The following is a 26,036-nucleotide window of genomic DNA, read 5'->3' as shown; positions in this document are numbered from 1 at the left end:
TAAGCAGCTCAACATGTATGTACTTGGTCCCTGTCGGTTCTCTAGACAGTAACATTGACCTTTCAAGCCAAATGATCCCACTAAACAATGACAGGGATCTAGTCTATCTGATAACGTTGCCAGGTAGAAGAACAATTTTCCCTGAAGGCAACACCAATTAATTACAACTGAAATTTCACCCCCCCCCCCCCCCCCCAATCTTTATGCTACAATAGAGCACGGCTCAAAATTAAGTGATTTTAGTTTAGTGTGAGGCCAGTAAACTCACGACTGGACTAAACAATTGCATAATAATATGTCACTGCGTAATACCTTTGTGAGTTGTGTAGACTATGAATCTGATAAACATCTTTCTATTCTCTCCAGTTTCCCCATATTCTAGACCCAGAACACCCTATAATGTTACACTCCATGAGGTTTTACAGACTCTGCTATCACCAGAAATATAAGACTACAGGTTTGGACACAAGGCAGCCCATTTCTTTTTCCCTTTGGTGATTGCTTTACTCCTTTCAAGAATATTTGAAGGCTCAAAGAGACTAGGAAATATTCTTGAAAATCACATGATAAGAATCTGATAAGCCTGTGATAAAAATCAATATATCTATATTTACATATTAACTAGTAGGATAGATGGCCTTAGCTTTCGAACCAGACTGGTCCTTCTTTAAAGGAAACCTTTATTTATATATTAATATAAAATTATAAATAAACTACTATAGGAATGCCGAACAAGCTCTGTATTTATTTCAGGGCGAAAGTTCTTCAGAGGAATCTGCTGACCGTTGTGAAGGGTTGGACAGGGCAGGTTGACTCAAGCTGTAGCCCTGTCAGGAGGCAGTCACTGGCGGACTCATACTCACCCTGCGACTCTAGTACCTTGCCCAGATTGATCCTGGCGGAGGAAAACAAAATTTATGGGAGTTAAAAAAAAAAAATTGATTGGATTTCAATTGAACTCAAAACTAATAGAAAGACTCTGCTAGGGTTGAAACATAAGCTGATTACAAATTAATGTTATAGTTAAAATTAACTAAGCCAAAGGTAAAAATAAAAAGGCACAGACAGCTCCTAAGGAGTGTCGTATTAATAAACTGAACATTAATAAATTCAAAATACATATTTCTAGTAGAAAACAGAGGGTAGAAAGACAAAGGTAATTTAACAATAAATCAGAAAAACATCTGTAACATTACAATATGTGTACATAAAAAACAGCAAGCACAATAATAACTGTGTTTGCCATTTACAGCTACAATAGTAATTTCCAGTTAATTACAATCACATTAAATGACATATCCATAAGTCCCTGACCTGGCATGCCTGAGACATTAATAAATACAAGGAAGATATGAGCATGACAATTATTTCAAGCATATTTTGTTGTATGAAATAGAAAAAGAAACCAAACCTGAAATAGTTACAGAGAATAAACACAAGTTATACTGAAGAAATGCATCTCCAGATTGAATTGACAGAATCATCAGGACAAATTCGTAGTAGTTACAATACAAGCAAAATAGTAAACACGGACAATGATAATGATACTTCAGAAAAGTGTAACAATGTAAGAAGTCAGTGAGGAGGCTGTTCAAATAAGCAGAGGCTTGTGGGGAACAGCCCTACACACAATACAAAAACAACAAAAAACAAAGTAAAAACATAAACAAACAAATGTTCAGATTTATCAATGCAAAAAAATAGATAATAAATTAAAACAATTCCATGACTATAAAAAAAACCACCCAAATAATGGTCATTCAGTAGTGGTGTTTAAAAAAAAGAAGGAAACTTTGATCTACCCACCATGACATATGAGCAGTGGGATCGATATTGACAGCGTCCCTCAGAACTTTCTCAGCCATCTCATACTGTTCCAGGCAGAGAAGTACAGCTCCCAGTCCCTGCATGGTCTTGATGTGGGACGGGTTGATGGCTAGGGCGTTGTCGTAGCAGTTCTTGGCCTCTGGGTACTCCTGGTTGTACTCGTGAACAGCACCACGCTGTATCAAACAAATAGCAAAAATGAAGTCCGTTCCGAAACTCCTCTTAAAGATCATAATTACTATCAAACAAAAATATTTCATAGATTGTATCCACACCCCTTCAAAGGGACCAACAATAAAAGAAAATACATACAACTTGTTTTTACCCATACATCGATGTGTATTAAGCACTATATATTCAGTACTTTCCTGAGTTCTGTGGAAAAAAAAACACAGGCAGACCACTCAGTTGGGATTTGAACCCACAACCTTTGCATTGCTAGAGCAGATTTCTTACCACTAGACCACTGAGCTATCCTGGTGGCTGGAGGAAAGTACTGAGTATACAGTGCCTAGTACACATCAGTGTGTGGATAAAAACAATTTATAATCTTTACAGACCAATTTAAAAAACTTCTAATAACACATCTCTTCCCTGTTTAAGCTTTTCTCTTTTTCTCATGCTTTTCAAACATTGTGTATTTTCAGTTTTTGTAAGCGCTGTGATATAGTTTTCTATGGGGAGCGTTTCTAAATACCTGTTATTATTATTATTATTATTACTATTATTATACAAAACTAACATCTATCAGATTTACATATCAAAAATACAGTAAGCAATATGACATGAAATGCAGGTAAAAAGGTTATTGATAATACAGCACAGCACAATATGGTTTATTTGTTTGACTAGAATCGATGATAGGTAAAAAGGAACTGCAGATGTACATCAAGAAGACAAACTTTTTATGGGGTTGAGAGAAACAAATAAAAGTAAAGTATACGTACCACAGAGAGTATGTGATGAGACATAGGGAAGAGCAGTGTAGCTTCTTGGATGCAGTTCTTGGCCTCATTGGACTTATCCAGACTCAGATAAAACTCGGCTAAAATTCAAAGCAAAATGTTCCCATTTTGGGTGGGCAGGATTGAACGTACAAATTCTATCAACATAAAATACAATCAATGATATGCAAATAGCCATAGAACTGATAAAGCTTTCATGAAAAGTCAACCCCATTGTTATATAAAGAGCACTGCTACAAAGAGGTTCTGCTTATAAAGAGTACATTCTGAAGTTCTGAATCTCATTGCTGATTTGCGTTTCTTTGTTTTGCTGTCCTGTTATAACGGGTGTCGACTGCTTACAATATCAAGACAGACTCCAATGTGAAACCAAATATACTCTATTGTACACTAAATTGGTTTTTTAATATAACCTAATGATATAACAACTTTTAAATTTGAACTACAATACAAAATTCTATTCTTAAAAACTCAATCAATGAGCCCCCCCCCCCCCCCAAAAAATATAAATAAATATATATATATATCAAAAACAGCAGCGGAGATTACTTTCCTCCGACAGTCACTCACCAATTTCCATCCAGATCTGGGCCTGCATCATCCAGATTTGTTGAGAGCGTCCGTGCTTCGGGATGGAACTCCCTTCGGAAGACGCTATTTCAGAGAGGGCGTGCTCCACGCGGGACGCAGCAATGGAATTGTGAATGGAGCCTGGAATGGAGAAAACCACGTCAAGGAGATTTAACAAAACTGACAGTTCTTCAATTCAAGAGTGTGAGGATATTTGCTATTTGCTCTGAAATAAGACACAGGCAGGGAAAAAAGACTTGTCAGAAATGAAAGCCATATATATAATGACGCCCACGACAGAGATTTGATTTATCAGTTTTTTTCAAAGTCATAGTAAAGACATGTGCAAGTCAAGTTACCGAGTATATATACAAATAATGCCAAAACACCTTTTTGTATTTGTAATTCAATGAACCAATGCATCAAGTACAAGCCAGCCATTAAAAAGGCCAGATAAATAGAACTAAACAGCAGTACGTATCCTACCACCAACCCTTGAACTTCCAGATTGAACCAATGTTAAGGGTGGGTTGCAGGATGAAATAGAGTGAGGTGAAGAAAATGGGTTAAGTATGTCATCAAAATGCATTATGAAGAGGATCTGAAACAGAGTGTACTGGTCCCAATTTCATAAAGCTATTAGGTATAAAAATCTGCTTGGAACATTTCTTGGATAAGCAAAAAAATAACAGGGTACCAGTCGCATCAATGGTAACTGTATGGTGTTCTGGCTGGTAACCACTATTTGCTTAGCAAATGTTTTTAGTGCTAAGCAAGTTTTTGAAATATCAGGGTCCATGGGTCCAATTTGTTCTGCTGCTAAGAAAACTTATTTTGCTTTGAGAGAAAACAAAAAGTGCTGGTTGCAACAACGTTATTTCCATGGTATTTTGGCCAGTGACGTTTCAAAGGACACCAAGGCAATGACCAGGGGCCACGGAGGCAATTGCCTCCATGATGTATCAGACTCTAAAATGTAAGTTAAATGTTCACCATGCATCCCAAACCCTATCAATTTCAAATCATGCACATAAATAACGGGGAGAGTATACAACTTCTAAAAAGTGGGAACAAGGAAGTGAGGGTCTCCATGAAACCAGAGCAAGGCGAGGTGACATAACAACTCAAAGACATGGTGGCTGAGGGTGTTTTCTTTTAAGGTGATGACTTACTTGTACTTTTTTTCCATGTACTTACTTCCCCCCATGGTGTTAAGAGAGAAGTGTTTACTGCTATAGAGGAAATAAGAAATGCATCAATCTTGGACTTGAAGAAAATTCAAATACTTCTTATAAGGATTGCTTTTTAAAATCATAGCTTACTGTTTGTATAATTTGTTTTTACCCTTTCACCGATGTAATATAATATCGGGTCTAAGAACCTAATTTCTATTTACACTTTATGCTTAGATGTATTAGGACGAACGAATGATGCTTTTCTAATCTTGCAATGTAACAAAAAACAATGTGGCTGAAACAAACAGCATTTCAGACATTTTTTATTTCAAATATTTTTTATGCACAATAAGAATCAGAATCGACTTTAAACCTAGCTACATTAAGAAATCTTGCCGTTTTCCCCTAACCAAATGCAATTGAGAAATATAGATTAAAAGTTGACCTGACTTTTACTCGGCAAGTCTGCTTGTTTGTTTGTTTGTTAGTTTGTTTAGATGATCTTCCCGTCAAGGGAACTTTGCAAACTCCCAAAAGGGGATATAAACACCAAGCTGGCAACAGCCAATCTCTCTCATTACAATCATTGGCATTTCATTTGTTTCAAACAGCTTTTCAGTAGTTTGTTTCTTTCTTTTGTTTCCCTTTGTTCCCTCTTCCCTATGTTTCTGTGTTCTTCTTTTCATGTGCTTTGAGCACCTTATTAGGTGGATATATGCGCAATATAAATTTCCTTATTATATGGTTCAACATCTATTTGCTTGTTGCAAAGTTTTTGTGCTGCTGTCGTATGTCCGTAGTTTTTATTTAAAGTTTGCTGTTTTTGTAGTGTGTTTGTAGTTGCTGGACACCTCTGAAAAACAGTGTTTCACTGAGAGGTTTCCTCAGGGTAAATAAGAAGTAAATAAATAAACATCTATGATGATTATGAATTGCACAAATCAAGAAATTGTGATTCAGTAACTAGACGACAATACTTAATCTAGTCAGTGTGAAGTTAGCAGTTTGCTTGCCTTTATAAAACATGTCCTGTACATGGTCTATAGTTGTTCTAACCCAATCCAAAGCAAACACTCATTGCATATTCAACAACTGCCAATGTACAGATGTACCCTTATCTTGTTCGATCTGTTTGGTCAAACAGTATTCTGTGTAAATAACTACCTCCTATCCAAAGTGCAAGCCCTGTGTTGAATCGATTCTCTCAATCTCTTGACATCATTGATCACTTTGATCTTGTAAAACAAATAATGGAGGACTCTTAAAATACATGAAGTTTGTAAACTGCCCTGAAGGTGAACTATCTTATGGCCACGCTGCGTCGGTAAAAAAAATGATACCCATGCCTTCATCCTTACGGACTGTGAAGGGGGAAAACCCTATTTCAGCCCCAAGAGTAGGTGACAGCGTGCCCCTGGTTACAGTTGATTTGGATTAAGTGTAGCCCTGATTATGAAGTGGCTGAACAGCCCTATGAGTTGGCCGATCTCTCATAAAATATATTTATATATAAAAAACAATTGCAAGACAAATTTATCAAGTTGAGCAGAATCGATCATAAGCAATGTGCATTAGGCCACAGTGTTTTGTTTTTTGTTACTTGTCACTGCCTACAAGAATATAGAGTTTAGACCCTGCATGGTCAATTTTTTTTGTTATTCATTACTTACAGAAGAAATACATGTGAAATTATAATGAAAAGGTCCCCAAATAAAAGTCACCCTAACAAAATTGTAGTCATCTACAGGTAGCAAGCATCATTTTTAAATATGGGAAACATGTCCATTTAAAGCCAGACAAGTATTTTGACATGTCTAAAATATAACTAAAAGTTGTCAGAGCTTGAGATGACTTGATACTAAAAGTAATTATTGTTTTCATTTTATTTATTCTGGTCGGAGTGAAGCCGAGCACTCTCAGAAAAGCAAACTTAACCACAGACCAGGGCTGATTCTTTGCTCACGGTGTAAGCAGAGCCATGAAATTGGGCCTAGTTTGAAGCAAAGTTAATAATCAGAGATAATAGTAACTTTAGGGGTGGTCCACCATTTCAAATAATCATATCTTGTACTTTGGGCAGCCAACACCTATGAACAGGACTCTACATAGACACTGTGTTTATTCGCAGATAATCTAAAAGCCATCACAGATTAAGTGCAGTGACTGGCTTCGCCAACACTTTATTGTCATGATTTGTTACAAAAGAAACAACCCAGTTACGTTCCTATTGGACCATTGCCCCTACAATCCTATCCCAAGTTTAAAGGGGGACAATAGGCCTTTATTTTGCTACTGTAACCATAGTCATGTTTCCTGTGTGTTTAACAACCATGACTGTTGATTTTCATTATCCTAAAAAGAGGGCAGGCTATTTGTTTGCCCTTTTTAAGTTCTGGTTCATTTAGGCTAGCTATAATCGAATTGGTGATTACTGTCGCTAAGGGTGCTACTCAGGATGTCCTATACTTCAAGTGACCCCTTGCATGCACGTCACACGCTGCGACTGTGCCACGCTCACCATGGTGCTACTAAGGATGTCCTATACTTCAAGTGACCCCTTGCATGCACGTCACACGCTGCGACTGTGCCACGCTCACCATGGTGCTACTAAGGATGTCCTATACTTCAAGTGACCCCTTGCATGCACGTCACACGCTGCGACTGTGCCACGCTCACCATGTTGGTGGGCAATAAGTTTTCATGTAAACGCTTGCCTAAAATGCGCACTTCACTGAATAACGCACATTGACATTGCCCACCAGTATGGCGCATCCAAGATTATTTACGTCAGGTGAATTGGGACAATACATGATGATGCAGAAAGCTAGCAGTAGCTGTAGCTGTAACTGCCAACTCGGACACAGCCTTACTTGGGCCCTTCTTAGGCCGTGTCCAAAACCGCGACTTCAGCTACAGCTACGGCTAGATCAGCGCGTCTGCCAGTGTTGAAGAATAGGCAGATGCGAGCGATCTAGCCGTAGCTGTAGCCGAAGTCACCGTTTCGGACACGGCCTCAGCTTGAGTTCAAGCTTAGGCTACAACATTTGTTTTGAAAATACAAACTTTGGGAGCGGGGCTTCAGACAGGCAGGCAGATGAAGTCAAAGGCTAAGCCCAAGGCGTGGTTTCAAAAAGGGCCTAAAAGCTGTTTCAAAATAAGCAACTGTGGCTACCTTTAGCAACAACCGCAGCTGCTCATTTAGACCAGCCATGGATTTGGATGAGGAAAAAAATGCTCAAGTTTTAGAGGTCCTCCATGCAAGTTTTTGAATATGTTGGATATGAGGGGTTAACACATGTGAATACTTTTAAAAATCTTTATGTACACCTTTTCATTAAACCAACTCAGCAAACAAGTTCTTGAAACAATTGTTTGATGAAGATGCGCAATCTTAGTTTACAGAACGCTGGATTATTTAAGTGTCTTGGGCAAGGTAGGGGCGAGATTGTAAAAAAAAACAAAAAACAAGATCTATACAAAAAATCATGATAAACGATTGGCAGAGTCCCCCTTATTGTGCAGGTGGCAAAAGTTAGGAATAAATACAGACTCACATTACAACGAATAGACATATTGAAGATTGGGCCCAACAGGGTTACATGTAAATGGTGTTTGAAGCTTTGCATGGTGTGGAGAATAAGAGCAACTATAAATATAAATATTAATAGTAAACTTGCCGGTACAACCATATGGGTAATAACTCATTTGAAGGAGTGGTGGCTCTGAAAAGCGCCGGTTTGGTCGCGACATTTCGAACAGTATACTCTGCTCGTCTTCAGGGGAAGACGAGCAGAGTATACAGGGCTACATGTAGGTCTTATTTCCTTGAATGGCAAGTTAACTTCTTCTTTCATGAGGACAGCTAAAGACATATGAAAACAATCTCTTCTGATTCGGCCCATAGGCTCTACACTTGATTTGTTGTTACCGATTGAAGATTAAACACATCTTGTCACTTGGTTAATCCCTGTCCCTTAATGTTATTCTGATGTGACATGCAACTTACCCGAGTCCCTGTCACTGTACTCTGACAGATGTATCTGGGCTGCACTCCTCTTGTCACTATAAGCTCTGTCCGTACGCCCTGCACCATGACTTGATTCATCACTTTGTAGGAAAAAAAATCAGAACTGTTTGATATGTTTGACAGTACATCTGATAATTTAGGGCCTCATTACATTAAAAGTCTATCAAAACAGAGAACAATCATTAACAGAGAACAATCATTAACAAAACAATGTAAAGTAAAATAATGAAAAGGACTGAAATGATAATGTAGCAAGGAATTATCAAAAGCCTTACATTATCAATCAATCAATCAAACGTAATTTGTATAGCGCCTAAATCAAATGCGCTGAGGCACAGAAGAAATAAAAAGTCATTTATTTATTTTATGATTTTTATTTATTTTTAATCTTCGGACATAATTCTTTGTTGGCAGGGGCCGTCCAGGGTAAGGCAAAAGTTTTAAAAACTGTCATCACAGCGATGTGCCCTCCCAGACCCCTCCTACAAAAAACATACATGTTACAAAAATACAGAAAATAAAAGCATGAATTTCAAAAATGTAGATAATAACATATAAAAGTACATTGATGGTAGGCCTCCTGAAACAAGTGGGCTTTCAGAAGTGCCTTGAATGTGTTGAGTGATGTTGTGTCCCTGATGTGATTGGGAAGTTTATTCCAGAAGGCTCTATCAGCAAAAGTGATGTGACTTGTTCTTGGAACTACAAAGTATGGTGAACAGGAGCTGTTAGACCGAAGGAGTCTCCGTTCAGCCCCAACACCATTACATTGAACTAGCATAATTAACCAAAGTTGAAACCACTGTGGAGCATTGCAGTTTGTTGTGTTGCTGTTTTTTTTTGCTGTAACAAAAACCCCAGTTCTGTATCCAACTCCATGTCCATGAACATGAACAAGATCTAACAATTTGTTCACCCCTTTAAAGACCAACAATTACTGTAGAGGCTGCAACCAAAATATCTCGTACCTAGCTTTTTGTTTTCTACAGGCAGACACAATAAACTCTGACTTTAGACAAAGGTCTGAAATTTCTCATCCCTGATAAAGTGTTTACAGACGGATGTATTTTGTTTTGATCTCTATGGAACGAACTCCCCCCTAAACTCAGACAAATCACTACATGCACCTATTCCAGCTTCAAAACCCATTTGTGCTTAACTATACTCTTAGCAATCTGGCTTTGGCATCTCTCCTGCGCCAGGAGTGTCTTTTAGACAGACATGGCGCATTATAAATAGCCACTATTATTATTATTATAATTACTATTATTTCCTACTTTTGTGAAGCTTCAAAGGTTCCTTTCCACGTAGACAGCATTGTTTTACATGTCATCAACGCTTCCTCAGGGCCGATCTGTAATTCCTCCAGTTTAACCTTAGTGAAGAGCAGGCTAAACAGAGAAAGACACGACAAGGTTAGACTACTACAGACCCATAGAACGGGGCTAAACTGCATAAGGCAACTAAAGGTATCATACAGGATTGGTAAGGATAAGAAACACCATTGTCTTACTTTGGTCTGAAAGTTTACTAATTCAGAAGTTCATACTAGAAGCTGAACCATTTTTTTCTGTGACATATTTTAAATTAAATAATATTGGAGGAAAATGTAACTGAAAATCCCCTATAATGCAAACAGCTCCCAGGGCTTGAAATTTGAGGAAACATTTACAAGACCACAGGGCTTGCAGCTTGGAATTTTTACTGGACCGCAATTTTTTTCACAAGATCAGATTTAAAATGACAACACAGTTTTAACATAAACTATATTGTGGGTAAAAACCAAAATTAATATTCTTTATCCCCGATGCAAATTTAACATCTATTATATCGTTGCGGTACCCGCTGCCAAAACATAGGATTCGAACTGCCTCTAGCTGCCGGGCAACCTCGGTAGTCTAGTTGGTAAGACACTGCTCTAGAATTGCAAGGGTCGTGGGTTCGAATCCCACCCGAGTAACATGCCTGTGATATTTTTTCACAGGACTCGGGAAAGTACTGAGTATACAGTGCTAACACACATCGGTGTATGGGTAAAAACCAAAATTAATATTCTTTATCCCCGATGAAAATTTAACATCTATTATATTGTTGTTGTTGTTGTTTTTTGAGAAGAAAAAGACTGTTGCATTGGCCTTATGGGTTTCAAGTAGACTTTGGTACTCAACATAATTGAAAGATGTTTATCAGAATCAAAATTTAATTGAGAAAAATGTTGTTTAATTAAGATTGAAAATCATAAAAACTGCCAGACTTGCCAAGTTGTGAGTTTACTGGCCTGTCACTAAATTCACCGGCCATGGACCTGTGGTACAGTGTGAAATTCAAGCCCTGGCTCTCTAATACCAATTTAAAACAAAGACGAGAAGAACAGAACTCCTGCATTTACAGACACATTTCTCTAGAAACCTACTTGATGTTGTCAGGAAGCTGGTGACAGGCCATCTCCATTAAGTCCAGTGCTTCTCTATACTGTTTCTGGGATGATAGTAGGAGGGCAAGCAAGTGTAACGATGGAATGTGGTCACCGTTTAGTCTCAGAGACTCTTGTACCTTCAGAAGGGCTTCTGGAATCTAAATATAGAAGATTGCAACTTATAGATGTGAACATTGCAGTAAAGATGACTTTTGCTGTTACACCAATGTGTGATAAGCACTGTTGGTTGGTCAGGTCAGTCAAGTCAGTTAGGTCAATCAGATAAATCAGGTTGGTCAGTCAGTTTGATCAGTCAGATCACTCAGGTCAGTCACTCTGGTCGGTCAGATCAGTCAGTCAGGTCTGTCCGGTCAGTCAGGCTGGTAGGTTGGTCATGTCAGTCATGTCAGTCAGGTCGGTCAGTCCGTTCAGTCCGACCAATCAAATCATCCGCAGGTCAGGCAGGTTGGTCATGTCGGTCAGGTCAGCAGGTCAGTCAGGTGGGTCAGTCAGGTCAGTTAGGTCAGTCAGTCAGTTAGGTTGGTCAGGGCAGTCAGGTTGGTCAGGTTAGCAGGTGGAAATGTCAATCAGGTCAGTCAGGTCGGTCGGGTCAGCAGGTTGGCCAGGTCGGTCATGTCAGTCATGGCCATCAAGTCAGTCAGTCAGTAAGGTCAGTCAGGTTGGTAAGGTCAATCAGGTAAGCAGGTTGACAGGTCATTCAGGTTGGTCGGGTCAGCAGGTTGGTCAGGTCGGTCATGTCAGTCATGGCCATCAAGTCAGTCAGTCAGTAAGGTCAGTCAGGTTGGTAAGGTCAATCAGGTAAGCAGGTTGACAGGTCATTCAGGTTGGTCATGTCGGTTAGGTCGATCTTGCATTGAACATTAAACACAAATCATTAAACTGCCCATAAATAGTTGAAAGATAGTTTAGTTCAATACCTGTCTAGAAATGGCTAATTGCATAGCGATGTGGAATAGAACTAGATGATCGTTACTATCCAGTGAGTGGGACTTATTCAGTGCCGTCAGAGACTTCTTCTGAAGTTCTTGTCTCAAGGTGTGGATTGTTGCTGTAACAAGAATGTAAACATCACTGATTAAAATGACTAACTGTCAAAATATTTTATTTTTAAATTTGTAGACAAAACTGACTAGCACAAAGAACTTTGTACAGCACGTTACAGTTTTAAATGGCTGCTTACCTTCGTTGGCTTTTAAGGCATAGCCTATGCCAAGCCACATGTAGCTCCTTGCACTAAACATCCCACTGTCACCAAGTGCAACAGCCTTCTCAGCAAACTCTATCCCTTCAGTTATCTACATTGAAACCAAATGTACAGAACTTAGAGCAAGATTGTCATTCTGATACATTAAAGTCAGACACATTCTTTTCTGGTTTATAAAAACTCAAAGAGCTTGAAGGAAACAGCAACATAACATTTTCAGCGGCGAAATTTCCACATGTTAGTTTGATTGTACACATCTACATTTATATAGGATTAAAGGCAGTGGACACTATTAGTAGTTACGTAAAATAATTACTAGCATAAAACATTACTTGGTAGCAAGTAATGGGGAGAGGTTGATAGTACAAAACATTGCGAGAAACGGCTCCCTCTGAAGTAACGTCGTTTTCGAGAAAGAAGTAATTTTCCACGAACTTGATTTCGAGACCTCAGATTTAGAAACCTTCGTGTGACAAGGGTGGTTTTTCTTTCATTATTATCTCGCAACGTTCATGACCGATTGGGCTAAAATTTTCACAGATTTGTAATTTTTATGCATATGTTGAGATACACCAAGTGAGAAGACTGGTCTTTGACAATTACCAATAGTGTCCAGTGTCTTTAAAACAATCAAACTTCTCAAAAAAACCAAAGGTATTCTTTGCCTTGAATCTCTTACCATATTGAGTTTTTCTAAGCAGAGTTTAGCAGCTTGCAGTAGCACCGATACATTCTGGGGTTCCATCTTCACACATTCACGCAGTACCAGCAGGCCTCTGGAATTCTACAACAGCAAAACAACCAAAACAAAAAAATATAAAAAACGGTTTCTTCAAAAATATATTTTAACTTTCAATACTAAGCCGCCAGTAAAACTAAAAATGCTGGACAAAACTTGAAGGAACCTAGAAAACCATAGCCTAAAGAATTCAAATATTAGCGATAACTTGCGACTAAGCAAGCCATTGCACCAGACATTCAAATCTAACTGACAAGTGGCTATTTGAAGATTCAAAACAGCCATTTATTTTATTGATTTAATCACTGCCAATGAACAAAAATGAGCACCTAAATAGAAATTTGGTGTTTAACAATCAAGTCTCACTTTGGTGCCACATTGTTAGTAAAACCATACTAGGGAAGGAACAATCTAACTCACCCTTCCAGCACTGATTAGAGCCAATGCAAACTGGTGCCACATTGTTAGTAAAACCATACTAGGGAAGGAACAATCTAACTCACCCTTCCAGCACTGATTAGAGCCAATGCAAACTGGTGCCACATTGTTAGTAAAACCATACTAGGGAAGGAACAATCTAACTCACCCTTCCAGCACTGATTAGAGCCAATGCAAACTGGTGCCACATTGTTAGTAAAACCATACTAGGGAAGGAACAATCTAACTCACCCTTCCAGCACTGATTAGAGCCAATGCAAACTGGTGCCACATTGTTAGTAAAACCATACTAGGGAAGGAACAATCTAACTCACCCTTCCAGCACTGATTAGAGCCAATGCAAACTGGTGCCACATTGTTAGTAAAACCATACTAGGGAAGGAACAATCTAACTCACCCTTCCAGCACTGATTAGAGCCTATGCAAACTGGTGCCACATTGTCAGTAAAACCATACTAGGGAAGGAACAATCTAACTCACCCTTCCAGCACTGATTAGAGCCAATGCAAACTGGTGCCACATGTGGAACTCACGACAGGAAAATTTCATTGTTCCGTCCAAAACCTGGTGTAAAACAAAATATCTATCAGATCAGACCATGGCCCAATTTCATAGCGCTGCTTAACAGTAAGCAAATTTGCGTGCTTATAGCAGAAAAATTTGCTTAAGCCTTAGCGTATATCACAGGTTAGCAGAAAAATTGGGCGGCCATATTGCGTGCTTACCGTGGATTTGCATTGTGACATCATTTATTTTCGTTCGGTAAGCACCGGAAGGTTAACATTTTTGTGTGCTTACGGTTAGCGGCGCTATGAAATAGAAACTGCACAGTAAGCACAAAATCGGCCGCTAAGCAGCGCTATGAAATTGGGCCCTGTGGCTGATCACAAAGAGCTAAGATTGTTCTTAACTGTGCATCAATATAAATGTCTCAGCAAATTGTGACCTAACAAATACAACTCACTATGGTAGTATTGTGATTTGAGAACTCATCTTTGTGAAATCAAACCCGGGAATCGATTTTTAAAAAGCGTGACATAACAGTTTGTTTAGCAGCTAGGATTGGTTGGCATTTCACTTTTTCTTCTCTCAAAAATGCTACCATCTTTTGAATTTAAATTTTCATAGGGGGTTATTGTATATAATTATCTACATTTATATAGTGTACAAGTTCAGATCCTGCGGAAGTCTGCTAATGAGCCACCCAATATCTACTCTCTACTCCCCATCTCACTGCCGGCGCAGACAAGGTCGTCAGCGCCTTCTATACGCAGAGTACATCGCAAGATTAGTGTCACATGATGTCCTGCTCTCCCCGCTGGAGATCAGGAGACTAGGACACGACAGGATGGAATAGGAACAAGTTGTGTCCGCCTGCTGTACAGCCGACTGAAGATAATAGTGTAAAATCAATCGTACGGTTCTAAAAACCAAAGGTACACGTTTCTTTAAAAACGGGCACTCAAAACAAGAGGAAATCAGTATAGACACTGCATGTCTGTTTCTTACATCTGCAAGCATGTTGTACTGGACCCTCCTTGAAAGTGTTATGGCAAGTAAGTCATAGACGGCAGTAGCATGAAGAAACGTGTGCTCTCTACTCTGAGAATGCTCTTTAGAACGACTCAAGACAACATCCCGATTGACCTGAAGAAAAAGGTGAAGAAGAACCAATAAAGGTCTTTAGTACCTTGATATCTTTGGACATAACAGAAATACATCCATTTCAAGGTTCTACTTCTCAACTATAATAACAATAATAATAATAAAAAAAACAGTCTTATATAGCGCATATCACCGTGAGGTCCCTATGCGCTATAAAAGGAAATCAACAATTATTGTACAAAGTAAACAGTACTAAAAACTAAAATCAGAACTAAAACTTTAAAATCAATTCTAGCCCGTATTGGTAGCCAATGTAGATCCTTAAGAATGGGTGTGATGGATTCCCGAGTGCGAGTTCTGGTGACAAGTCTGTATTTTGTATACGTTGTAATCTGGCAATCTGAGTTCAATACATGGCACATCTCCTAGATACATTGTACATGCTGGACCATCTCTTTTGAAAGCTCTTCCACTGCAGTGAACCTCAGACAAGTAGACACTCTCCTCCAGCTTTAGAGCTAACTTGACATCACACTTGGTCAGTCTTGGCTTTATAGGCCTTCTCACACAAACCATTTTTTTAATGTGCAACTTGAAGGCAACCAACTGCAGTGCAACCAACTGCTACCACTTTGATAGCATTCTTTAAACAGTGTATTTCAGTCCCCAAGACAAATGCATGAATATTGAAATGTGAACGGCTTTTCTTCTTGGAGATTGCCTGAAACTGGTTGCCAGTAAATTGCCTTGTGTGACATGGCCCCAAGTACCCTCAATAGCAGAGATCATTTTCTATGGGCCAGGAGTGTCTTTCTGACAGACGTGGCACACTACAAATGTCCGTTGTTATAATATACCTGAAGTTCACTGATGAGTAGCAACAGCAACGCTTCTTCCTCCACACTCTTGGGTATAAACAGGCTGTATAGTAACAAAATCAAAACCAATTTTAAATTACTTCCTGAATACCTCTCTACCTCCAGACCACCAAACTTTTTTGTGTTTTTTTAAAGCAAAAGTTTTCTGTTAGATTATCAACAACCAATACAATCGAAAACCTGCACGCCAAAGAGACATTTTAGTATTCCTGAAACTTTTGAAAAGTTATAGAAATAGGAAGTTTTCAGAATAGTTGTCAACCTCATAAGTAAAATCGCTTGTTTGAAAGATCCATTGAGAGTAAGTACAGAGGAAGAGCTCTGTATATTTTTTCCCAGAAATGTTAACCACTCAAAGTGGACAAAAGCGTCAGATAAAAGTTATAGAATGATCATTAGAATGACGAGAATTGTTTGGACTGACGGGAAGCAGGTTCTACGAGGCAGAGGAGATTCATCCTATCAATCAATCAAGACTGACATTGCATAAACAAAGCCAAGCAATTAGTGTCAAAAACAGTTAGTCATTCAGTGCAGGCCACACAATGCAGCAAGCTATATGGTTAATTTGAATGTATCCTCAATCAGGCAGATGTCATAAATGGGCAGGTAAGCAGGTGTTGCAAATGGGCAAGTGTTGTAAACGGGCAGTTGTTTCCATTTAGGCAAGTGTTGTTAATGAGCAGGTGTTTCAATTTAACATGGTGTTGTAAATGGGCAGTTGTTTCCATTTGGGCAGATGTTGTAAATGGGCAGTTGTTTTCATATAAGCAGGTGTTGTAAATGGGCAGTTGTTTTCCATTCGGGCAGATGTTGTAAATGATAAATGTTAGACTGAAATATCTTTGGCTGCGGCTGTGTAGGTCATCCTTCTGCCTACACTTCAGCCCTGCTGTAGAAGCCAATGAGCCTAAGTTACAGCCAAAGACACTAGATTTCCATTGGCCTCTCAACAGCTTCTGTTCTGTCCATATGGGAGTTAAAGTCCATGATTTCCTAGATCCTATAGGGTTGATTTTAAAAATGAGATGAGGCCTAATTATAGAGGTCTTTTATCAACAGAATTGTCAGTTATGCTGATCTTTGTGGGTTACCTTACTTCACAGAGCGTCAGAAAAGCATTTCGTTCATTTTCACATTTTTTTGGGGAGCCAAAAGCCATTCCAATACTACCGCTTCTAATCAACATAAAGCAGGATTTGGAATTTTGCATGGTGGAAGTATATGTGAAGTTTGTGTAAATCTCTTTCTCAAAATGAAGCAATGTACACATTTATTTCTTCTTTTGGGGAGCGGAGAGGGAGGGTAGATACCACTGGGGCATCCCCTGTGTGTGCCAGACTATATTTCTACCCAATTGAAGTTGAGTGCAGACTCATGTTACAGCATAAGCAGTGCTGGACAGACTATCAGAGCAGTATATTAACATGAACGCTAATGCTTAGAACGACAACTAATGCTTAGTGTGATATATCTCAATGTTAAAAAGAGTCAAGGTATCCAACCACCAAATAGTTTACAAGAGAGTTAAAAATAGACGGGACCCTTAAAGCATGAGGACAACATTGGTAATTGTCGAAGACCTGGGCTCAGTTTCATAGAGCTGCTTAAGCACAAAAAGTAGCTTAGAACAACATAATTGTGCTCACCAGAATAAGGTTAGATAAGAGTATGACAAATGTTCAACTTGTAACTGGCATTCTGCTTATTTCTGCTTAGCAGACAAAAGCTGTAGAATTTGGCTCAGTACCCATTATATAGATGAAATAACAAACCTGTTAAAATTATTGAGTCACAAGGAAAATAGTGGAAAACCTCTGATATGTTTTCACTGTTTTCAAACAACGAGTCTTAGTCTTGCAAGATCAAAACTAATTGTTTCACTGATTTCTCAAAAGCTGTTGCATTTCAAGTAAACCAAATTTCAGGGAATTTTTCCATTCCACCATGACCATCATTACGCTGGCCCAGTGATTACTAATTTGTTTCGATCTTACCAATGTTGTGCACACCCTTTATAAGAGGAAAAAAATGTATAGACCGTATTGAATATAACGTCACCGTTTAAATATCTGCCCTACAAGATGGCGTCTGTGAGCGTGTGCGTGTGTGTGTGCGTGCTTGTGCCGTAGAAATCAAACCGGGAATGCTGCGTGTTGCGTGTTTCTTTGACGTACGCGTTTAGACACGCATACGGTTTGCCCTACAAGATGGCGACTTTCAAAGCAAAAAGGGTTTATTCAATACGGTCTATTGTGAATGCTTCTGGGCCTGACACTAAACAAGAAGGAAGTACTTTTAAATTTCAAAAATCAAATCAAAGTAATCTTGAAGCACTAGTCTTGAATTGAGTGACAAAAAAGTGCTGTATACACCAAGTTGGTGTGTGTTCAACCTTAAGACTGAAGTGTTCAAGCATCATGCTAGAAACTGTTTCATTTATAAAAAGGAAAATATTAAGACTTGATAAATTTTCCTCAAATGACATACACGTGTCAAATAAGATTGAAAGATCAAAACATAAAAAGGTGGACTTAAAATATGAGGTGGCACAATAGCCTCAACCGAACTTTTTCAAACAGGAATCGAACTTGAAATATAAGTCCATACAAAAACAAGCGATAATGCACAAAAAAGCAGACAAGCAGTGGAACATTCAATCAAACACTGTTATTATAAATAGCACCACCACCAGCACCAGCAACAAACCAAGAGGTGAAGGGGGTTTTCATAACCCACTAAGGGGAAACTTACAGATCATCAGGACAGTGGCTGGGACGGCTGCAAACATGGGAGAGATAGGGTTACAAACCTTCATTTAAACTACATCAGGGATGAGATTGGATGAGAACATTCCTGGAAAATGAATTGCGTGTCTGGGTCCCCCTTAATCTAGGGACATAACCTCTCAGATGTTACAATATACCGATCCATTAAGCTCCGCCCCATTGCGTATTGACCAATCACAACGCAACGAAGGTCTGACAAATAAGGTCCGACATGCATGCGCATATCTTGGCGCGCGCGGCAGAGTTGTGCAGAAAGGCATTGGAGAGCCCCACTTGTTCTTGCTCACACGTGCGTCGTGGGCGGAGCCTACTGGATCGGTCTATTCAGGAGGTTTACAGGGGTGCGTTTTGGCGACTGTAACCAATAGCTGTTTCAGTCACTGGCCAGTCATTAACCAATGGCCAATTCAACCAAAATGCATCCCTTACTCTGTCAGGCATAATATTTGGACCTTGTGCGGTGTGTTTTGGGTGTCAATAACTATTAGGGTCATTGGCCAATGATTAACTAACGGCCAATTCAACCGGAACATTTATTGGATATGAACGCCAAAACGTAGTAATGGTGTAAGCTTTCATAGACTTTTCAGGCTATTTAATCCAAATTTTTCTTATATTTCAGACTGAAGTTGAAAGAATACCATGACTGCTCTGTGCATCACCAGAAATGCATAACTACAGATTTTTGGACACAATGCAGACTATTTGTTTCTCCCTTTGGTGATTGCTTTACTTCTTTCAAGAAAACTTGAAGGCTCAAGGAGGTTTGAGGGAATCCTGAAATCAGAAACATCCTGAGAAATTGCATGCCTGTTACATTCTTTTCTCTGTCTCAAGTCGTCAAAGACAAGCATGATGATGGGAATCTAATTTTCTAATTTCTACGGACTATAAGCTGGTTACTTCAACCAGCAGACAATGTTCAATGCCATACATTCTAAATGATGGTTGCGCTTCATACATGAATTATCAACTTCATTAGACCTTAAATGCATTGATGTGATACAATGGAAAACGCACATCTATTATACACACAGCAAACAGGATGGGCCAATGCGCAACCTTGTGCATTTTCAATCAGAGACCAACATGACCAATGGTTAACTAGTGGTTGATTCGCAATGTACAAAATTGAAAACTCTAGTCATGAACTTTTAACTCCTTCTTTTGATCTCTAGCCAAGGGCATCTACTCAAAATGACGTCATGTGCATAAGGTCTAAATGGGCAACACGGACACTTCAATGTAATCAATAAAAAGCACAAGTTATTTCAGATTTGTTAAATGCAAAAATAAATCAATGTTGCTCTTCAAAGAATGCATGAAGGCTGATAGGTTCTGGTTGACCAACTGCAGTTGGTTTGAAAAAAAAATAAGCAAAGTAGTAAAAAGCTTTTGAACTGAAATAAAAGAAACAGCTGCTAGAAATGTTCTTGAATATATGCGACTTCAGTCAGAAAATATCATTTAAAATGGACTGCTTCCTGTGCAAACTTCTCGACAAGTAGGTTTTCAGTAACAAAAAACAAAAAAATTGTTCTGGTAGTAACCAATTCTTTTGGATTTATCAAGGGAAAGTATACTGTTTGATTGTTTTAACGCAGGAAGAAAAATCTGTCATTGGTCTCCACAAGCCGAGAAATGTTACCACAGTAACGCTTCTCAGATTAAAATTTTGTGGGATAAAATCTGATATACTGTTCCATAACCACATTAATTTAAGTGAAATGATTCTCAAAATACTATTAAAAGTTCCTGTACTTCTAACCAAAAAAGTTTTTGTTGGCTTTAATTTTAAGAGTAATTACCAACTGTATATATTCCCTTTGAGTTGCTGTATTGAGAGAGAGAAAAAAAAAAAAAGGAAAGACAAGATTTTGGCGTTTTTTATTTTACCTCTCTGTGGTGTACATTTTTGGCTTGAAAGAGCCCCTGGAGCTGACTGGTCTGAGAGATGAGAGGGATGCATTGCCTGCTCCTCGAGATAGAGAACCTGAGGTACTAGACCTGTCTTCTGCAGTCTCTTTCTCAGTGAGGGGCGGAATGTATCTGTGCTTACAAACACCTGTAGATTACAAGATCAATGATAGAATACATTACAAAAAAGGGTTCCGTGGTCCAGTGGCTAGACTGCAGGCCTTGCAATCACAAGGTTGTGGGTTCCAATCTCCCAAGTTAGCCAAAGATTACACAATGACTAGAATAAGTGTTGTCATCTAGTTACTGAATCACATTTTCTTGTTTTGTGCAGTTTATAACCATAGACGTTTAACCGATGTTCCTTGTTTGAAAAAGATTGGCTGTTGCCAGCTTGGCGTTTATATCCCCTTGTGGAAGCTTGCCGAGTTCCCTTGATGGGGTATCTAAACAAACAAACAAAAGAACAAAAAAAAAAAAAAAAAACAACAACAAAAAACCCCAAAACCCCAAACAAACAAACACACAAAAAACGTGTTATTCCTTTAACCCTAGCTAGTGTACACAGCTACAGAGTCCTAACTATTAAGGCCTGTTTCTGGGGCGAAAATTTTTCAAAGCTTCATAACTCAAATCTTACCTGCAACAATCCACTTATTTCAACAGATTCACATTCTATGGCGACATACATTTTTCTGCGGTGGGTTTTGGTCGTCATATACTCCTCACAAATCCGTCATTTTTCGTGAAATAATGCAGCTCCAAACGTAAAAAAATTCGCGTTTTGATCGTTTTCTCATAGTGTTGTCTGCTGCCATGCGTACGCGTATACATTCGCGTGCAAGACGCAAGATGCAAGATGCATTTATTGGTCACCGACCGTATCTTGACTGCACAGCGTTAACACGCAAACGCAACGCAAGATTTGCGCGTCTTGCGTACACACGGCAGACTGTGTACGAACAAAAATGGGAATTCCTTAACGTTGGGAGCTGCATTATTTTATGAAAATGACTGATTTGTGAAGAGTATATGAAGATTAAAACCCACCGCAGAAAAACATGCTGCCATGGAATGTGAATCTGTAGAAATTAGTGGTTTCTTGCAGGTAAGATTTGAGTTATGAAGCTTTGAAAATTTTCCGCCCCAGAAATGTACCCTGATATCCAGGACATCAGTGTAGTACAATACGAAAGTGTAAGACCACCAGGGCTAGGGGTTGGGGTAGCATATTCCAAGAGGTAACTTGGAGATGGCCTCATGAGAATAGACCAGCAATTCTTCCCTTACCTCTGAGGAGTACCTCAGCCAGTTCTCTAGCCATGGTGGTACGGATCCCCTGGGATGTCCGTGCCTCAACAGCCTTCAGGATCTGACGAAACCGGCTAATACCTTTATCCAACTTCCTACACAACAGAGAACACCCCGATAACAAAATAAGTCCGATGAGGGGAGAATTGTACAGCAGTTTTTTTCCCCGTCGTCACCAGGGCCCAACTTCATAGAGCTACTTTATAAGCAGACATTTTTGTTTACACATTTTGTGCTCAGCAAAAATTAGCAGGATACCAGTCACCAAATGTACATGTAACATGACATTATGACTGGTAACCTTATTCTGGTAAGCATGACTTTGTTGTTCTTAGCTACTTTTTTTGTGCTTAAGCAGCTCTGTGAAATTGGGCCCAAGAGCTGTCAACATTTACATCATTTAGTACCTTCGGTTATTTTTTATATTTCACACATTTTCTTCTTTTAGCCCCATTTAATACCAAAAGTGGTTTTTATTTAATCGCCTTGTTTGGGGCGAACTTGCTTTGTGGTGAACTTGCTGAAAAAGTAGAAAGAAAAAAAAGTACTAAGGGATCCACCGTTACTGATATCAATGCTTTAGTCTTTACCCTTCTTGTATGTGAAGTAATGGAGCCCTCTGCACTGCAGTCTCCAACACTGGACCGACGAGATTGCCGCTTCCACCCAGGCTACTAGTGGATGACAGCACCGACCCCGCTCCACGACCTTTGTCCACCTCCTGCATAATTTAGCATATAATTACATCCAAAGGTCAAAGGGTCATATAATTTAGTTACATTGTAACTGATCTTGAGTTTCAAAGTTTACAACACACATTGTAGTACATCAATGTATTCTAAATAAATCATAATCACGGTGTTCAATTTTTTTAAACGAAATAAAAAAAATGTTAATATCAGAAAGAGGTACATTGTAATTCAGAAAAGTAAACGTTAAAACATGACAAACTTGTTAAAAATTTAATTGAAAAATCAAACTTTAATTTTTCATTCTTTCAAAAATTTTGGAAAGAGGTAGTCATATTTGAAACGATGGTTATACTAAATGTTAACTATTTAAGTCTGCGCTTACAGCTTATAGATTCACATGATTTACAGGGCGCATATTGCGCCACAGCACCTTGTAAACCATTACATTGTGCTTAAGGATTAGGTCTTATATTATCTCAAAAATCGCCCCCACTCCTTGCAGTAATAATACCTGGCGCTTTGTATCCTTTGGCAAAAGGCGCGTTATAAATACGGTTATTATTATTATTTATTATTATTATTATTATTATTAGTAAGCACACAATTTTGTGGTAAGCAGCGGCATAAAATTTGTATCCGTACTTACCTGTAGATACAGCAGAGCCATATCTCCAGCTTTCTCAAAGCAGAATACGATATCCTCCTGGATCCTCTCCTTCTCTGCTTTATCATTAATGGAAGATAACAGATTCTCCTTGCACATTCCTGGCAGGGACGGAAAAAGAAAAAATACGGGAATGAAAGCTGCCCAGAAATTCTGTTTTTATAATACAAGGTACATTTTCTAGTGAGGACTCCTTGGAGGAATTGACTTAGATCCTTCCTCAACTCAAAAAATGCCAGCACCTAAGGTAACTCATAAGTTCAGCTGTTGGACTTTGATTGTGGTGGTATGCCTGATCCCATGTAAAGTATAACAAATCAAAGAGCATCAAAACAAAACATGCAGTTGGATTTTGAAGGTTTTAGGTGGTGGGTTATTGATTATGTCAAATTCCAATTTTTTTGTAGCTAAAATGTTTTCTGGACCATAATCTGTGTACAAGACCAGGGCCCAATTTCATAGAGCTGCTTAAGCATTATTGCTTAAGCTAAATAAAAAAAACTTGCTTACAAATCAGATATTATCGGCCAAGACTCCACTCAATTCTTATGCCAAGTAAACAACAGCTAAATACCAGTCACAAGCAATGTATATGGTATGAAATTTTGGCCAGTAACATGTGTAAAATAAGCAAGCTATTTTCGTGCTTAAAAAAAGCAATCTTTTCGCTTAAGCAGCTCTATGAAATTGGGCCCAGAATTCAAATATGAGTAGAGAGAAACCGCAACATATCATTTTAACTGATTTAATTTACACTAGCACTAAGGGAAGATTCATCTCATTGTAAATTGAAAGAGATTTATCAGACAAAAATAAATCAACATTTGAAGAGTTAAACAAAAAAAATTACTTTGAACCTTCCAATAATACTTTCTGCCCAGCTCTAGTCAAATCAACTTTCAAAGTGAAACAATCAAATTACCCTTAATGGCAAACGCCTCGGCCACTAGCTTGAGTCTTGTACAAGACATGGCTGACTTTGTCGTCTGCTCCAGCTGAATTTTCTCAAAGTGCTTCAAGACGTCTTCATATTCACCCAAAGCATATTGTAACTTTGCCAGGAGCAAGTGAGCATCCAGACGCAGTACATGCTGCAGGTAAAAGTATGTTAATGTTTACTTCATGAAAGATAGGGTCATAGATTATGTTTGGTCCATGTAATGCTGACTTACAGGCAAACAAATATATAAAAAAGATACTGTAAAAGTCACACGTGGAATTTTCAGATTAATACTGTGTCTACTTGTTGAGAAAACAGCAAAAAACTGAGTATTTTCATCAGCCTTGTTGCAGTCACATTCTTTTTAGTCACACTACTCTGTACTATTAAATAACTCCACAGAAAAATGTGGAGGAATTGGGCGAGGAATTGGGTCCAACTTTGCAGAGCTGGATAAAAAGCCCCCAAAAGTATCTAAATGCAACAAAATGATTATTATTAGCAAAAATACAATTTCACATCTTTGACTGGTATACTGCTTAGCAGAATATTTTCTGCTTAAGTAGCTCTATAAAATTGGGCCCAGGATTTGACTAAAGGTTTAAGGAATCTGACCTTGCTGCCTGCCTTTGATGCTACTTGTAGATGATGCTTAGCGTTGGCTAGCTCCTTCTTAGCTTCTTTGAAATTGGTCGAGGTGGGTGGATTCTGTAATAAGTACAGCTCTAACTCACTTTCTCCGAGGGATAAATGTGTCAATGTTTCTGTGAAAAAAGTAAGACATTTCATTTATCATCTTAAACAGTGTTTGACTGATATATTAAATTGCTGCCCCTAGTGGCAAGGCTAAATGTGTCCCATTCATTTATTAGATGCTTGAAATAGACCAAAAGTAACAGCCAAAAGTAAGTTTTAGTTTTTTCTTTTCTTCAAAACATTTTCTCAATGATGTTTTGAGTGTTATGAATTGATTCATTGCACATTGAATATCAAATCCCTGTTCTTAGAAGATGTGATGTTGTAAAAGTGGTAACAATTGGGCAATCTGGTGACTAGTCGGGGGCTGGCAAAAATTGTTGAAATTGCACCAGTAGTTGTCTCTTAAAGGTAGTGGACATGGGTAATCTTCCGGTCGTCGCCACCAATTTATCCGCCGTTAATTAACTCCAAAACCACTGAATTTTTTTCTTACCTTAGAAGAAGGGTTAACGCATATATACATCCAGAAAAAAAAGAGGAAGTTGGTGGCGACGACGTAAAATTTTTCCGTGGACATTCTTGGTAATTACTCAAAATAAATATTTGCATAAAACCTTACTTGGTAACGAGTAATGGGGAGAGGTTGATAGTATAAAACATTGTGAGAAACGGCTTCCTCTGAATTGATAATTTTAATTATAAAAACAAAATGATTAATTTAATTTTAATGTAAAAATAATAACATTGATTTCCTTGTTTTTAAACACATGCACAAGCCAGCCACTAGCAACGAATTACAATTGAACACGGTCTGCTAGAATGACACCAAAATGGATACGACGACTTTAAGAGTAGAAAGATTAAGATTGGAACGCTGATATATTTCGGCATATTTTATTTGGATGGATGGATTTTGTTGAATGAAGAAACTGGAAATGGAATTCATTGGAAATGGAATGGAAAATTACTAACCCAGTGCGGGAATCTTGGTTTTGGAGTTTTTAATAAGCTCAGTGACCTTCTCCCAGTTACACTCTACTCTATACTTCTCAATATCTGCTTCAAGTCGCACTGCAGCTTTCTTAGAAACAGCCATTTCAGCGCTGAATCTGCGCTAACTCTCAAAGATTTTGACCAAAAATTGACTTTGAACTGAATT

General features: G+C 38.5%; 1 protein-coding gene across 2 annotated transcripts; it reads right to left on the bottom strand.

The window, feature by feature from the left end:
* Nucleotides 1-189: 189 nt before the first annotated feature.
* On the bottom strand, nt 190-26,029 carry LOC117297938 (tetratricopeptide repeat protein 7B-like). 2 transcript variants are annotated; one of them, XM_033781133.1, is made up of 21 exons: nt 25,850-26,029; nt 24,794-24,942; nt 24,161-24,329; nt 23,221-23,339; nt 22,473-22,603; nt 21,862-21,977; nt 20,551-20,719; nt 18,620-18,646; nt 15,845-15,908; nt 14,892-15,029; nt 13,863-13,946; nt 12,885-12,989; nt 12,182-12,296; nt 11,919-12,049; nt 10,978-11,138; nt 9,842-9,955; nt 8,544-8,644; nt 3,363-3,503; nt 2,775-2,872; nt 1,807-2,003; nt 190-895 (listed from the first exon to the last, which is right to left on the bottom strand). In XM_033781133.1, exons 1-21 carry the CDS (start codon nt 25,971-25,973, stop codon nt 766-768), a joined length of 2,583 nt encoding a protein of 860 aa, XP_033637024.1. In that variant the 5' UTR covers nt 25,974-26,029; the 3' UTR covers nt 190-765. The 2 variants fall into 2 exon arrangements, with proteins under 2 accessions (XP_033637024.1, XP_033637031.1); XM_033781140.1 differs by lacking the exon at nt 18,620-18,646.
* Between the last annotated feature and the right edge of the window lie 7 nt (nt 26,030-26,036).

The sequence above is a fragment of the Asterias rubens genome, chromosome 1, assembly GCF_902459465.1.
Source record: "Asterias rubens chromosome 1, eAstRub1.3, whole genome shotgun sequence".
NCBI lineage: Eukaryota > Metazoa > Echinodermata > Asteroidea > Forcipulatida > Asteriidae > Asterias > Asterias rubens.
Note: the sequence above shows the minus strand (reverse complement) of the source record. Positions and strands in the feature narration are given on the sequence as shown.